This window comes from Sinocyclocheilus grahami, unplaced genomic scaffold, assembly GCF_001515645.1.
Source record: "Sinocyclocheilus grahami isolate Dianchi unplaced genomic scaffold, SAMN03320097.WGS_v1.1 scaffold376.1, whole genome shotgun sequence".
Classification (NCBI taxonomy): Eukaryota; Metazoa; Chordata; class Actinopteri; order Cypriniformes; family Cyprinidae; genus Sinocyclocheilus; species Sinocyclocheilus grahami.
Window position 1 is genome coordinate 849,971 of NW_015505555.1, and position 17,337 is coordinate 867,307.

A 17,337-nucleotide genomic window follows, 5' to 3' on the forward strand; every position below is an offset into this window, starting at 1 on the left:
CATGTTTAAATTTTTTTTGTAATTTTTTAAATTTAATTTAGCATATTGTTGATCACTTATTTAAGGTGTTTTCAGGCTGGACTTTTAAAGTAATTTTATTTAAGATGGCAACCTCAAAGAAAACTCTGCATGACTAGACATTCTCTGCATTGCTTGCATTTCTGCATTACCGCTAGTCCCTGAAATTAAACTAAGTCATAAATCTAAAAACTCCTGTTAACTGTTTGAATTGTTGGTTATCAGGAGCTGTAGGCATGCCAGCTTCTATTAACCACTGACAGACACTGCCATACCGCAAACACACACAAAGTACCACCCAAAACCAGTTTGCATGCATGTACAATAGTATATTTCTTGTGTTGCCATGACAACGTTTTTCTTCTAAGAATGCTGAGTATTAATTCTAAGCTTTAAAGTATTAGCTTCTCAGAAAATGCTTATTAAATGTACTCCATATAATCCAGTGAAATCATATGTGTAATCCTGGGCGGTTGCAGTGAGATGTTTGCTTTTCACCACAAGGGGGAGTGTTGTTTTCTCATTACGCAGATACACAAGGTCTTTTCTGAACCTGGACAGAAATTGCATGCATATACCCGCATGCAAAAAAACAATTGTTAATCACTGCAACATTGAATTAAAAAAAAGAAGTGGCTTTAAAATAAAAAAGAACATTATTTCTTTTAAAAATTAAAAAATTCAATCCAGTTAATCGCAATTGTCTATGTAAAAGCTGTCAAATAAAGGCAATTTAAAGACATTACAGATGTGTACAGCATTGAATTAGGCATAACATTATTTATTTTAAAATTATTTAGCTTTTTTTGCAGTTGACTTATTTTAAAATGCACTGTTTTAGACAGTTTTATGCAAATATGCATCTTTTTAAACCTCTTAGCAGCTTCTTATAAGCAGATTTGGTGATTTTTCTCCTGAACTTTCCGAGAGGATATACAGTAAAAATAGACACAAATCAGTTGAATCAAGTCAGTTTTTGACATACAGAGCAATAAAGTCTATGCTGATAAAATAGCTCAAATAATTGTGTTTCTGCCAAATTTGATGAGACGTGTTTGGGTTCATTTTGAGCTTTGAAGACTTTTTGATTTTGGGAAATCTGAGAACATTGTTGAGATCTCTTTCCAAGCTCTAGAGGAGAAATATATGAGATTAACGGGGTTTTCTGAGAAGAAACATCCAAGTCTCTTTGCTCCCCATTTATTCTGAAATAGAAACGATTGAGATATTAAACGTCTTATGGAAATGCATCCTAAAAAAACAACCACTGATTCAAATGCATTGCTAAATATAATGTTTGCATCCACAAAACACGTTTTTCTTGTGGTACATTGCATGCAAATCTGTTAGTAAACCAACCACTGATCTTGTTTGACACACACACACACACACACATACACACGCTACAATTTTGAATATGTAATGCATTGCTAAATATACAAGATCTACAACAAAACATGTTTTTATGGTGGTGCATTGCATCCTAATCTGTTAGTAAACCAATCACTGATTGAAATGCAATGCTTGGACCCAAAACCAATTTTGAATATGTAATGCATTGCTAAATATAACATTTAAACCCACAAAACATGTTCTTATGGTGGTGCGTTGCATTCTAATCTGTTAGAAAACCAACCACTGATTCAAATGCATTGCTAGATATATAGTTTGGACCCCCCAAAATATTCTAAATGTGTAGTGCATTGCTAAATATGATGTTTGCATCCATAAAGCATGTTTTTATGGTGGTGCATTGCATCCAAATTTGTTAGTAAACCAACCACTGATTCAAATGCATTGCTTAATATATTGTTTTGACTCAAAAACATTTGTGAATATGTAATGCATTGCTAAATATAATATTTGCATCCACAAACTTTTTTATGGTGGTGCATTGCATCCAAATCTGTTAGAAAGCCAACTGATTCAAATGCATTGCCTAATATATTGTTTTATACCCCCCACATTTTTTTTATGGTGGTGCATTGCATGCAAATCTATTAGTAAACAAACCACTGATTCAAATGCATTGCTTAATGTATTGTTTGGAACCCAAAAACAATTTTGAATGTGTAAAGGCACAGAATCCCTCTCTCTCTGCAAAAAAACTCTCTCTCGTCCCTCCCCCTGTAGCCCAATTCATGAAATATCATCCATGAGACATGTATGCATGGAACGATCACTTTGTTGCATGATTGTGCAATGGACTTGCAGCCAATTTCATTTGCGGTCCGTGCAGCCAAAGCACGTGCTTCATGCCTGTAAAATGCTCTCATCTGTGAGCGTAAAGCTGAAGGGGCGTGGATAAAGGCTTGTGTTACCTGCCCTAGACTTTCACCTGCGGAGAAATGGAAAGAATTTAACAAACTACCAGCAGCAGCAGCAGCAGCAAGTCGATGAGCCTGGAACATAAAAGCGTCGGCATTCCACCCGAGAGAGAGGAGGAGGAACTCGACGCGCACGGCAGGTTCACCTGAAAACATTCGACTCGCTCCTCCTTGAAAACACAGCGTTTGTAAGCCTCAATCTCGCCTTCGGACCCGAGAACGAGACGGCAAAGCATCCCAGAACGTGAGCTGAACCCTGACTATGGCTCTCAGGTTTCTAACTTTACAAGGAATCAGAAAGACACGTCGGAGAGACAGAAAGAGCGTGTTTACCTGCGCAGGTGGAACGGAGTGGCCGATGTGAGCTGGATTTCTGCACCGATTGGACACCATGGTCAGACCTCGACGCCTGTGGATCTTTAACGTGCTCTTGTGTTTCGGCATCATTTATTCTCGACTCGGGTAAGCGGAGGACCTACTTTATGCTATACATATTATGTGCTTTAAACGCAATGCATTTGATGTTTAAGTTTGGGTAGATGACATAAGCTCATGTCAGTGCAGGGTTATTATAGTTAACAAACTAAAAGCATAAAAACATTCTTTAATTGAAATAAACATTAATAAAATCTAATATTTTAACAAAATATATTAAACTTCAGCTTGTTGCCAATGCAACATTTCTCATTTTCGTTTAGTTTAAAAATCTAAAACTGCTACATAAAACTAATACAAATTGAACACAATTACTAAAACTTTTAATTTAAATTTAAAACAAAATATTAAAATAATAAAATATTCATAAAACTCAATGATACTGAAATAACACTGTGTGTTTTAGCTGCTTTTTCATCAACATTTTAAGTGAAAATTTATAGGCGATTGACCATTTTTAATTAATTTTGCCTTCACTAGTTCTTATTAAATGGTCCTGCAGTGTTTTTATATCCCATATAGTTCCCGATTAGTTTGAGACCATAAAAGATGCATTAAAATGATGTTTTTGATGCATTATGGTATTTCACACCACAAGCATTTCATGTCAGCTACCCGTTTACTAAAGAAAAAAAGTAAATATCTGCGCACTAAGGTTATTGCTTCATAAAAACTAACCTTACATTTAACATTTCAATTCATTTTGCAGTTCGAAATGGCATATTTGTTGAATAAAATAGCATTTAATGGCATTTTGTTCTGCATTTAGCTTAGGTTGGCAGCTTTCTAATCTAAAAGTTTGCATTGCATTTATTGCGATTATAAACAACATGCAGCTGATCAGTATGTACTAAAAGTGTGTACTACAAAGATCTGTACACCTGCTTACTGATTGGTCTTCACATGAGTGAATTGGATCTTAACAGCTATTTTCCACTGCATTTGGTCCATGTTAACTAGTTTAAAGGACGATCCATGCTGTGGTTTTCTCTCGCTTTCACCTCTCTATACCCTCAGTAATAACAGCATGCCGAGTTGTATTTCCACATTCCTTCACCCTCCAGTTTTGCAAGAGCTCACCTGAATTCTTGAGGGATTTGTTCGTATTCCAAGAGAGGGTCGCCTGTCATCTAGCCTATTCATGATTTACTTGATATATTTAACTCTTTGCTCTCATTTATTTGTTTTTATTCTGCGCGTATGCACTGCCATTTGAGAAATTACACTCTCAGCAATGCAAAATGGAATTAGGATATCATATCTAGATCTGCGTATGTCTTTGCATGCACAAACAGATCATAGTTTATCCACCTTTTGAAGTGGAAATCCATTCAGGCCGCTGTTATTTATCCGAAACAGGTGATTATACAGCTTAGAGCAACTTATAAAATAGAAAAGCACCTCATGAGTCACTTTTTTTTCTTCTTCTAATTTTTGGAAGCACATTTGCCATTATGTCAAAGCTCTGAGATTAATCATGCAATCTTGAGAAGACATAAGGTGGCTCACAAGACCTCATATGACTGAAAGCATGCTTTGAGATCTCTAGATAATGTGGGGTCTCATGAGGTCAAACCTGTTTTGTCACCCCTGAGGCTTGATATCTGTCACTATGCCCCCTTTACTCTCTTTCACTATGATGACATACAGCACATGCAGGTACAAGCACTGCATTTCACTCATTAAGCGCATTAATAAAGCTGGCCTATAGATTTATGGGTTGTCTTTTGGACCAGCGTCCTCATGTTTTATCTTCTAAAAAGATTCCTTAATGTACAATTATAAATGGTAGCCTATTTGTAGCTCAACCCGATCTCATGGAAGTGCGTATAAATAGTACGCCAAATAAAAACCAAAACTCGTGGTATTGATACGCAAAAATGGACTTTGACGTGTATATGCTACGCGATGGGTAGGTATAGGGTTGCGGGGTAGATGCGTATCATATGTACGCGAAAACTGCGTATCATATGCACGCCAACAAATTTCGTATCATATTCACGCAAAAACTGCGTATTATATGCACGCCAAACACATGCGTATCATATGCACGCCAAAGTCCATTTTTGCGTATCAATACCACGAGTTTTCATTTTTATTTGGCGTACTATTTATACGCATTTTCATGAGACCGGGCTGGAAAAAACATATTAAGACTTTTTAGTAAGTGCCAAAGAGGGCTCTGCTGTTGCTACAAACCTTGATATATAGTGAAATAAAGTGAAAAGTAATGACTAAGTGATGAGTAGTATTTATGTTCTGTCAATTCAAAGATTCTAATTGAAATCGCTGTGACTTCCTTTAGAAATTAGTACATTTAGCCTAAACAAGTTCTGTCAATTCAAAGATCTAAAATTTGAAAGTGCTAAAGTCTACTGTTGTTATGGTGACCTCCTATTTACTGCCACCTGGAAATATATATTTTGGCATAAAAGTATTGGCATTTAACAGTTTTATAATGGCTGAGTGAACACAAAAAATTAGTCAGGACGGGTATTTTCACGTATAGCAGTAAATAAATGCTCACTAAAGCAAGCCATAGTTGTTATTGCATAGTCAACCAATCACTACTGGATGAAATATTGATCATCTCATTGTTTATCAGACTACTATAGCTTTTCATAACCCAACAACATGATGTTTTGTTTTGAAAGTATCTTAAATGACGTTTTGGGCTAAAACGCAGGAGATGAGTTGAACCCCAAGAGATTCGCGACGAAATTTAGCTAGCCACAGAACATTCCCTGATAAAATGGAGCCCAGGACTGTGTAACTAGCACGCTGATTACAAGTAAACGAAGTGAATATTTAAAGTGGAATATATATATATATAATGTGGGACTTCTGTGTCAATATGTGAAGCTGTAGGGATCGTCGGTTACCTCTCCAGGGCACGGGCGCGCTGTCAGTGTGGCCCCTAGTGGCCCCTTTATCCAAAAGTGGGCGGATGGTGGTGGTGTGATGGTGCCGTCCTCTGCCCAATGGCAGCCCGGAGTCTCCGGAGAGGAGAGAGCCACTTCTGTTTCCATCCCCAAATCCCCCCAAAACCCACCAGAACGCTCCGACGGAACGAACCGCGCGATGACACAGCGCGTCTCCTTCGCACACACACGCGTCTGGGAGTTACGCGCAGCCTCAAAGAAGCTCCGCTCGCGAACACCACAGACGTGCAACTGGAACTAAACGTGTTTCTTTCTCTCAGTCCGTCAGAAAAGCGTCCGCATGTCACCATGATCCTCTTCTCCTCGCGCAGTGTGCTGCTGTCTGTCTATTATCCGCAGATCTTCCTCATCCTCACCAGCGGGAGCTACCTGTAAGTTTACAAACGTCTAAATCTGTTGATTTCGCGCTCGTGCGATGCAAGTCACAAGTTTGGACGCACTTGATTAGAATTTCTTTCTTACGATGGCTTAAATGTTTTAGGGGATGTGTACGGTGTGTGCACTATATAGGAATTGCTTTACAAAACGAACATTTAAATGCATGTTTTGAAATGCATTAGTTGGACAGGTGATGGAAACCCACCTAACAAGTGTAGCATGCGTGGGATCTCCTTTGATACTTTTTGAGAAACATTCCACATCCTTCACAATTATCCCAAAGGAACATGCACAGGATTCCTGCTGGAATTTCTATCATGGTAATATGGAACTAATTGAAGTCCCAGTTGGGATGAATACATTTTTATTTGTACATGGAATACTGGACAGATAAAGAAAGTTGCTAGGAGTTTTTGATGTCCAGTTTTACTGGGAATAGTCATGGCTTTGTTGGGAATTACGTTTTGAAAGATCTAGTTTTATTTTATGTTTGAAACATTTAAAAAAATGCATGCTGGGATCCTTTAGAATTGCTTACTATGACAGATTCCAACATGCATTCTTCAGAATAATTATAAAAAATAAAAAATAAACTTTTTTTTTTTTTTTACTAATTTGGTTAATGAATGTCCAGAGTAGAGCTGAAATCTAGACAAAGGAGAAGCTCAAATATGGGAAAGATTTAATTTGTGTGACATATGTTGAGTTTTCATCACTTTACTATCACTCTACAATGTTGAAAAGTCAGAATAAAGAGCGAGTAAACCTTTGACTGATCATGTTCGAGGATGGATTAATAAAACATTAACGTTTAGCATTGATCCAGGGAGATTCCTGCATCTGGACTGGTTTTTCTGAATGAACCTGTGACGCGTTGAGTAAATACAGTAGTTAATATTTCATTAGGATAAGCTTCATGAATGATGCTGTTGATTGTGTTAATGAGACTCTTGGGAACTTGTGTTAAAATGCAAGATTCAGTTTAATCTAGTTTCACAAGATTTTTTTTTATTCTCATGTAATCTGAACCTTTAAAGGGAAGTCCATGAATTTACAATGTAAGGAATGTTTTGTCAGGTAACAATGAAAAATGTATCATGTGGTGGTTTTATTCTGATTATTTAATATGACTGAATCATCTTAATCATTTTTAGGGTCAGGATAGATAGAAATAGCTCCTTAATGTAACAAAAACGGAAGATTTCTACTTGTTACAGTGTAGAAGAGGGAATTAAAGTGCAAATCTGGTTGGGGTTAGTAAATGTAAGTGTTCAGTGTTGAAGCTGAATAGAAGAGAATTTCATTTGGCCACTGAGTGGCAGAGAAGTTCAGTAAGATTCATATATAAAGTGTGTGTATGTGTTCAATTATGAGTCACTTTGGTTTTACAGACAGACGGTTCCTTGGTTCAACCTTCACCTGCTCTAAACACCGACACAAACACGTTTTGCATGCATTTGATTGCAATAATACTAATGAAGTAGAGGACAGTGGGGCTAGTTGTCACACGGAATATTTCTCATTTAATGTTTATTTCTGCACAGACACAAAACTTAAAGCAGTTGAACTTTACCGCTATTATTGCTCAAGAAATTGATCCCTATAACGGGGCAAGTTGTCACGATATATGGGGTAATCTATTTATATCACAGGCCGTTTTAAGACTTTTCAGCATAATGAAAATGAAACCACAAAAATATAAAAGTTTAACATGCGTGCATCTGGCCTAAATTGAAATGAAATGAAATTGGAAAAAAACTGCATGCGACAACTTGCCCCGACCTGACGACTTATGAAATTTCAGAATTCTTATGAAAATGTGAATTTGAAAAATGTGATAGACGATTAGGAAAAAGCATTGCTAGAGAGATTTGACTTAAAGCTTTATAGTTGTTGAGTTTGAGCCCTTATGGCAACTACTCTGTGTGACAACTGGCCCCAGTCTCCCCTAGATTTACATTCATATTATTTACGTTTACAAGTTCAAGTACATTGTATTTGCATCTTGTCCAAGTGAACTTCTGAACAGCCCGTTTGACTGACAGCGATGAATTTGGTCTCCAAGCTGGTCTTTAAATTCTTTTTCCTATAATTTCTTCTCAAACCCTTGTTGTGTCTCTTTGTCAAATGACCTCCAGACCATGGTCCTAATTTAGCAGCTGGAGACCCCAAACTCAATTTTCAAAATAGATGTGGGTTTTTGCTGGCATTTTAAGTGAGTAAGTCTATGTATAGCATTGGTTTGCACATCACAATTTTTAAATTTTAAACCATCTTAATTCAGCACATTGCAAATTTGATACATTTTGTGGAATTAATGGCTTTTAAAGGAAGGTTAAAAGGAAGTTTTGTGGTCGGTGCTTTTTTCTCTCTAATATTTATGGGAATGTTTGAGTTTTTTTAGGAAGTCAGGAATCAGGGAATCTCTCACAGGGCGAATCTACTTCATCCGAACGATGTTTTTTAAATTTACTTGTCTATTTCAAACAAGTTTTGTAAGGTATCTAACACCATACATGTTGATATTTAGTATAGTGGTTGATTTCCAATAAAAACTTCTCAAACTTTTACATTTGGTCCCCTCCAATTCTACATGCATTGTTGCATACTTAAAATAAAAGATACAATTAAACATTGGCTGATGTTATCATAATGTATTTTTATACAAAGCCTATACATTGAAAACTTCCTCCATCATAGCAGCATAACTATTTAATCCCAGATGATAAAACAACTTATTTTTGGGATAAATATAATTTCCCTATGTCCCATTAGTATGAAGCATGCTCTGCTGTTCTGAAAGAGACATAGTCTTAATAAATTGCAGTTTTAGACATATAAATAGGCCCATAAAAGTCACATTTGCTCTTTTTCTCAATGCTTAAAGATGTACAGTCTGAGGCTTGAAAGTTTTCCGGTGCCACTTCGTCCATGTTGGTAGTTTAGAGTTTGTTTTAACAGGATTTGTTTTAAGTAGAACGGACTGGGTGATAGCTGGAGCCAAGCGCACAGGGAACATTTATTTTCTTGTGTTTAAAAGTAGAGTGCATTTACTCATCCTGTGGATTATTTATTCCTCATTTACCAGGAAATCCTACTCATGTTTGAAATCTTCCTCGTGAGACAGAACTGATTTATTTTGCCATATTTTATATGGACCACAATTAAACTTTCACTCGGGGCTATTTAAATGTAGAGTCAGTTGGTAAAAACACGGATATTTTCAGATGGGAAAATACCATGCGTGTTTTGTAGGAGTTAAAAATATCCAGCGTTACCTGTAAACTTAAGGACTAGTTAAGTAGCCTTTAAACATGCAGCTTTACAGTTCGCATTTTAGAACAGACTGAAGTTGGTGTGGATCTTAATATTGATTTTCTTTAATTATCTTCATCTCAAATTATGTCAAAAATGAGTCCTACTGTAGTGTGCAATGTTAATGTGAAAATGTGTAAAAGCTCCGATCGTTTGGTTTTTAAGAAGAGTTTGATGAGTTCATATTGAGATCAGATTTTTCAGACCCTTTCTCTCTGATCTTTTCTATAAAACTGAGATATTAAATCTCAGTGTGTGAAACGCATATTCCTGAGACTCACTGCTTTGCGTTTTACATCACAATAACCTGCTCTGAAGGATCCAGTCTATATTCAACTTGTTTAACCGAAGACATCACTTGTTTAACCAGAAACAACGTCAGTCGGTACTTTATGACTGTGGATGAGCAGGACAGCCATAATAAGAGGTTTTAAATGAAAGCCAAATAAATTAAAGAAAAGAGGGTGGAGTGTTTCATTTGTTTCTAGAGCAGCATGTTCTGTGGCCCACAATCTGATTTATCTAGCTATGGGGAAAAACATTTGCAGATGAAACTATGTGATATATATATATATATATTTTATAATATTATAATATATATATAATAGTTGCTAAGGTGTTGTTATGCAGTTACTATGGTGTTTCGAATTTTTTGTTTCTCATTATACAGTTGCCAGTTTGTTGCTCGTTTTGTGTAGGTTGTTGCTATGCTGTTAATATATATATATTTTATGTTTTGAAGCTTGTTATGTGGTTGCTAGGTGTTGCTTTGCAGTTACTAAGGTGTTTTTAATGTTTTGTAGTTCGTTATGTGGTTGCCAGGGTGTTGCTATGCAATTGCTAAGGTGTTTTGAATGTTTTGTAGCAGGGTGTTGCTATGCAGTTACTAAGGTGTTTTGAATGTTTTGTAGCTTGTTATGTGGTTGTCAGGGTGATGTTATGCAGTTGCTAAGATATTTTGTAGCTTGTTATGTGGTTGAACCATTTTTAATGATACAGTTTGATATTAAAAGATTGAGATCAGATAAAACATTTTTTTAAGGTTTTTGAAAGAAGTATCTTCTGCTCACCAACGCTGCATTTATTTAATCAAAAATACAGTAAAAACAGCAACATATTTTTACAATTCAAAACGACTATTTTCTCTTTGAATACAAGTTAAAATGTGATTTATTCGTGTGAAGCAAAGCTGAATTTACTCCAGTCTTCAGTGTCCCATCCTTCAGAAATCATTTTAACATGCTGATTTGCTGCTAAAGAAATATTTCTGATTATCATCAATGTTGAATGTTGTGCTGCGTCATATTTTTGTGGAAACCATGATACATTTCTTTTAGGATTCTTTAGGAACGGAAAGTTCAAAAGAACGGCATTTACTTGAAATAGAAATCTTTTGTAACATTATAAACTGTCGCTTTTGATCAATTTAATGCATCCTTGCTGATGCTGAATAAATATTTCTGTAAGTAAGCATTATTTACAAACAATATTTATCTCACTTTGCGTTGTATTCTGTGATTACCAAAGATAGGCTACATGGGATGCTGCCTTTTGAATCTGGCCACATTGCTTTTCCTCACAGCGGCCCACCTAATGCCCAAACACACTGGTTTGGATGGCTTTGGAGGCGCTGCATCACGCCACTATATTAACGTGTGATGGAGTGTTAGTTTGTGTTCGCTGAAGGGTTTAAATAAACATACACTTTTAGCTGCTCTCCCCTTGCGACTCCATTATATGCAGAAACAGGAGATGTTTCTTAAACACGGAGCGAGAGAGGGGTCCCTCGGCTGCATCCCACATGTGGTTTTGTATTTAAGAGTAATTCTTAAGCCTTTGTTGGACATGGAAACACGACCAGAAAAGAAGCAAACCAGCCGTATCCGATTTCCAATGAACATTCCGCGTCTTTGTTCCACGCCGTTTGATCTGTTTTGACGGGGAATCCATAAGTTGCAGCTATTCTCCCAGCAGCGAGACCGGCCCATCCACCCCTGCGTGCCGTTTCTGCTGACACACGCATTGCTTGTTGCAACTCGCCGCGCTTGCGGTGCAGTCCTCGGCAGCCAGTGACGTCACTCTTCAAAGTTGGCATGCGTCTTGCCGAGTTTTTACAGCCCTCGTCTCTGACATGTTTGAAATGCACATATCTGAACGGGTTCAATGCTCGTAAACATAGAAGCCTGCTTGTTTAGCCACGCGGGTTTGTGCAAACACAGAGCGCCGAAAATACTCAGCGCGCATATTAAGAGCGCCGTCGAGGGCTGTATCAACACGAGAAGCCGTATGATGACAGAGATGTGTGCGTTTGGAACATGACCCACTTTGTGTGGTCACAGTTGCATGAAAATATGAGTTGAATCAAAAAAAGGGGCATGAAAAATATGATCTTTATAACCAGTAACACATTGTTCTGTTCTGTCGTGTATATTGTTCTTTTGTTTTCTATTCAGTTCTGTTTTAGTCCGTTCAGTCATGTTCAGTGGTGGTATTCTATTCTATTTATTTTATTCTATTATTCTTTATTCTGCTATATCATGTTCATTGGTGGCATTTTATTTTATATTGGTTGCATTCAATTCTATTTTACAATCATGCATTGGCTGGTTCAGTTCTATTCTGTTCAGTTTTGGTCTTTTATTTCATGTTTGTTTATGTTGTTCTGGTTCTTTCAGTTCTGTTCTATTTTTACTCATTCATTGTTTTTCTTTTCTATTCTATTTGATTTCACCTATTCTGCTCTACAGTTATGTCTTGGATTATATTCTATTCTATATTACAGTTATGCGTTGGCCTATTCACTTTTGATACATTCTATTACGTTTTATTTAATCAATATTCTGGTAACTTTTATTCTATGTTTTCTTCAGTTATGCTGTTCTGGTCTATTCAGTTTTACTCTTTTCATAATTTACGTTCAGTTATGTTTGTCTTTTTCTGTTCTATTTGTTTTTGTTTTGTTCTGCTGTAAATGTATGTCTTGGTCTATTTTATAGTTGTTTTTCTTTTCTGTTCTTTTTGTTTTTATTCTATTCTGCTCTACAGTTATATCTTGATCTATTAAATTCTATTCTATTCTGTACTGTTGACTCTGTTCTATATTACAGTTATGTGTTGGCCTATTCATGTCTGTTCAATTCTATTCTGTTTTGTTCAATTACATTCTGCTTATTTTTATTATATGTCCTGTAATGTTTTGCTATCCTTTTCGATTTTTTTCTCTACTCTTCATGTATGACTTGTTCTGTTTTATTCTATTCTATTAAATTATGTTTTATTGATTCTATTCCATATTACAGTTATGAGTTGGCCTATTCACTTCTGTTCAGTTATATTCTGTTCAGTTTTCTTCCATTATGTCATACTCAGTTAAGATGTTCTGGTATATTCAATTCTATTTTATTCATTTTTGTGCAATTATGTTTTCTTTTTCTATTCTATTAGTTTTTGCCCTATTCTGCTCTATAGAAAAGGGCAGAATAGGTCTATTATAATCTATTGATTATATCCCATATTACAGTTAGGCTATGTGTTGGTTTATTCGCTTCTGTTCAATTCTAATCTGTTTTGTTCAGTTTTATTCTGCTCACTTTTTATTCAGTGACATGATTAGGTATGTTGTTCTGGTCTATTCAGTTCTATTTAATTTAATTAATTCATGTTCAGTCGTGCTTTTCTTTTCTATTTGTTTTTGACTTATTCTGCTCTACATTCATGTCTTGGTCTATTCTATTGTATTCTATCCTGTGATTCTATTCTTTATTACAGGCATGTTGGCCTATTCACTTCTGTTCAAATCCATTCTGTTTTGTTCATTTATATTCTACTCACCCTTACACTATATCATGTCGAGTTATGCTGTTCTAGCTTATTCATTTCTATTATTTCTATATACATTTCTAATATTTCTATATACATTTACATTCAGTTATGTTTTTCTTTTCTACTTTTTGTTTTGGTTATATTCTGCTATACATTATGTCTTGGATTATTCATTTCTATTCTGTTGTATTGATTCTGTTCTTACAGTTGTGTATTGGCCTCTTCACTTCTGTTCAATTCTGTTCTGTTTTCTTACATTCTTCTCACTTTTATTCTATGTCATGTTCAGTTATGCTGTTCTATTCCTTTTATGCATTACTCTTCAATTCTCTTTCAAGTCTATTTTATGTATTCTCATTCTATTATACTCTGGTGTTGTGTTCTGTTCTAATATATTCTATCCTCTGTATTGGTCAGATCTTTACTATCTCTTTTTACTTGCACTACTGTGGGTGAATCACATTTGTTAAGCAATAAAAATGCATTGGGAAATGTGCGAGTTTTAATTTGAGAGGTAGAAATGTTCACCCATTTGAAGTAGTGCTTATGAGATACTATAGAGATCTCATTTGTGATAGTTCTTTGGTGCAGGTGTTATTGTTAAAAGTAATGATTGGACAAAAATCACTTCAAGCAATTAACTGCTTAATTCTGATGTGTGTTTAAGGTCATAAACTATCCACCGTAGGCTATGATGCAAGTAATGTTCATCTTTACTATTTGTGTTTGTCTCTTCTGTCCCACAGGGCTCTTTCCTCTGTGGTGGCCCTTGGTGCGAACATCATCTGCAATAAGATCCCCGGTCTCGCACCCCGCCAGCGTGCCATCTGCCAGAGCCGGCCGGACGCCATCATCGTGATCGGAGAGGGGGCACAGCTGGGCATCAACGAATGTCAGTACCAGTTCAGATACGGCCGCTGGAACTGCTCGGCGCTGGGTGAACGCACCGTCTTCGGACAGGAGCTGCGAGTAGGTCAGTGCTTGTCACGGGTCTTTAGCGCGCTTGGTTTGTTTTGGGGATGGTGTGAAACAAGATCTTGGTTCAGACACTATTACTAATGAGTTGTTGATCGAAACACTTGCAAATAACTCTTAAGTATTCCCATTCATCTCAGTGGCAGTTTCTTTAACCTCAGGTTGATCCTGAACCTGTAGTCTTGTGAATCTGTCAAAATATGTATGGATAATTCATCTAGAATCAAGAGGAAAATAATAAATATTATTTTTGCATAAATAAAATAAAGCCTATTTTCATGTTCAAATTCTCATATTACATCCAGATGTTTTCTCTTTTGTGTTTTGTATTTTAATACCCATAATACTTTTTCAATACAATATAATACTAAATGGCAATATGTAATACTATTAATTAGTGCTGTCAAACGATTAATCGCATCCAAAATAAAAGTTTTTGTTTACATAATATATGTGTGTGTACTGCGTTTATTTATGATGTATATATAAATACACACACATACAGTATATATTATTTACATGTATATACATGTATATATTATATTATGATATTATATATAAATATATTTAATATAGAACATATTTTTCTTAAATATATACATGCATGTGTTTGTATATATATATATATATATATATATATATATATATATATATATGTATGTAATAAATACACACAGTACACACTCACATCGTTTGACAGCACTATTATTAATATAAAATATTTTTGTAATATAATAATATTTTTGTTAATTGGTTAATTTCAACTTTTACTAATACATTACTGAAATATGCTTCTGTTAACATTATTTAATTGACCTCAGCTGGCATGAACTATGAATAGTTGTATTTTTATTAACCAAGTATTAACAAAGATTAATAAATACTGTAACAAATGAACTGCTCATTGTTAGCTAATTGTTAGCTATAGCTAATTATTGTTAGCTAATGTTAGCTAATACTACTGGGACCTTAACAATTGTTACCAGTTTTTTATATATTTAATTTTTCTGTTTTATTGTTTCTATTATTCTATTTAAAATACATTGTATTATATAAATCATATTATATATATATATATATATATATATAATTTTTTTTTCTTTTTTCTTTATACAAAACTGTCTTTCCTTGATTTTGGGTTGAATATTGAAAGGTTTAATCTAATTGATGTTGACATGGTTGTTGTTCAGGTCTTTTGGGAAGCCTGTAGCAATGATGCAAGCACGTTTTGTGACTTCAGTTCTGCACGAACACAAGTAGAAACAGTGCTGTGAAGATAAGCGTATAAATGCTGCTTTGATTAGACAGGATCCAGTCGTTTACTGTGACAAAAGCTCTGAACTCTTTTCAGAAACGGGCAAATGTGGTGTTATGAAAGAAGGCAGTCTTTGTGCTGTGGGCAAACCCTGGTTACACACGCCGCGCTGTACGTGCACACACTTGACCCTCAAAGGCTTGCGAAAGCATGTTTGTATTGGTGTGATTAATATAGTGCTGATTAAGTGGAACTGGATTCACCTCTGTTCATTTGATTACACATTTACCGTACACATGCAAAAAGAGTGCTTTATCTCACAATGCAATGCGCTCGGCTTTACCTTCTGTTCCCTGTGTGATGAATGAAGTGAAGGTAAAATCACCCATGAGTTTAACCATCTCTAATTTGACTGATTAGATAATCAAAAGGCTAAAAGTTACATATTTTTAGGGCTGCCCTCGACGAAGGATTTTTCTGGTCGACTAGTAGTCGTTCATTTGAAGCATTAGTCGACTAATCGCACGTTTATTAAAGCTACAGTCTGTAACTTTTTTTGGTTAAAAATGATCCGAAATCAACATTTGAGCAAGTACATAACCAGCCAGTGTTCAAAACTATCGCCTTACTTTAGCCCGATTCACAAAGGTTAGCTTATAATGTTTTCTAATTTGAGTGGTACGGGTAGGTTTTCGCGGGAAATTCGAGCATGGCGCTGCGTCATTACGTCACGTCTGTAAACATAAAGAAGTTGTCCCGGATACTAGGCTATCGCATGTGAGGATCGTTTATAGCCTTTTCTCACAGCAGCTAGAATAATTAAATGTATCATTTTGATGGCGGATTGTAATCCATAAAGGATTATGTGTTTATGAAACACATGTGAATAAAATTAAATTATATTCCAGTTTTAAATGTGCTTCTGTTTACAGATAGCCTGGGATTACAAAAGATTTGTATTTTAAAGAAAACCAGTTCAAAGGGAGCATAATTTGGGTTAAAAAGAATTTCTTAATATGAAATTCGAATGATATGACAATTAGAGATTAGACTGTACAGAAATTGAAATCTACACACTAATATACACTATATTCACATAGTCACGTAATGCTGATGTGCTTACCATTAACAATTTGAGAGCAAAGTATAACAGTAGTAAAAATTTGCACGGTTTGATGTGATATGAGCTAACCGATCTTTAGATTAAATCACCATTGCTAGCGCGATTTAGGGTGCTTTCACACTTGGTTCGATTGCTTGGTCCGAACCCGAGTTTGATTGCTCCCCCCTCCCCTTGCCCCCGCTGGACTGTGTTCACATTATTTTATTTGGGTCCGAACCGCGGTTCGTTTGCGTCATCAATCCAGCAGCTGTTTACCCCGTTGCTTAGTAACGATGGTGCAGGAGAAGACGGCAAAATGCATAGCAAGGCTCTCTTCAATTTTATATTTATGTTTTTGAACCATTGGTTTTGTTTCCAAAGCTTCAGTACATAATGGCACTTACGTCTGCCTTACGAATGTACTGCAAATGCTCTAAAGAACTCTGAAGGCGAATAGAAATGAGATATACAGCTCTCTACTTGCAGCGCGTCAGTCACGCTCATCAAGAAAGTGAGTGACACACAAACACACATTTTTATCAAATAATACGTAATTAATAGCGGTTCACTTCCGTGATTTGGTACGATTGCGTTCACATCAGCAGCGAACGTACCGGAGTTCACTTGAACCGTACCCCAGACCACCCTTTTTAAGCGGACTCGGGTACGGTTCGCGGGTGCGCACTTGAGTTGGGAAGACCGCGTTCACATCATCCAAACGTACCGAACTCTGACGTCAATCGAACCCGGGTGCGCACCAAAAGTGCT

At 36.0% G+C, this 17,337-nt stretch overlaps 1 protein-coding gene across 1 annotated transcript in view; it reads left to right on the plus strand.

Moving 5' to 3' along the window:
• The first annotated feature begins 5,826 nt into the window (after positions 1–5,826).
• wnt7bb (wingless-type MMTV integration site family, member 7Bb) overlaps positions 5,827–17,337 on the plus strand; it is a 42,206-nt gene continuing 30,695 nt past the window's right edge. The window contains exons 1-2 of the mRNA XM_016230729.1: positions 5,827–6,093; positions 13,984–14,210. Coding sequence (XP_016086215.1) covers positions 6,011–6,093; positions 13,984–14,210 — 310 coding nt within the window. The 5' untranslated portion in view covers positions 5,827–6,010. The remainder of the gene's footprint in view (positions 6,094–13,983; positions 14,211–17,337) is intronic.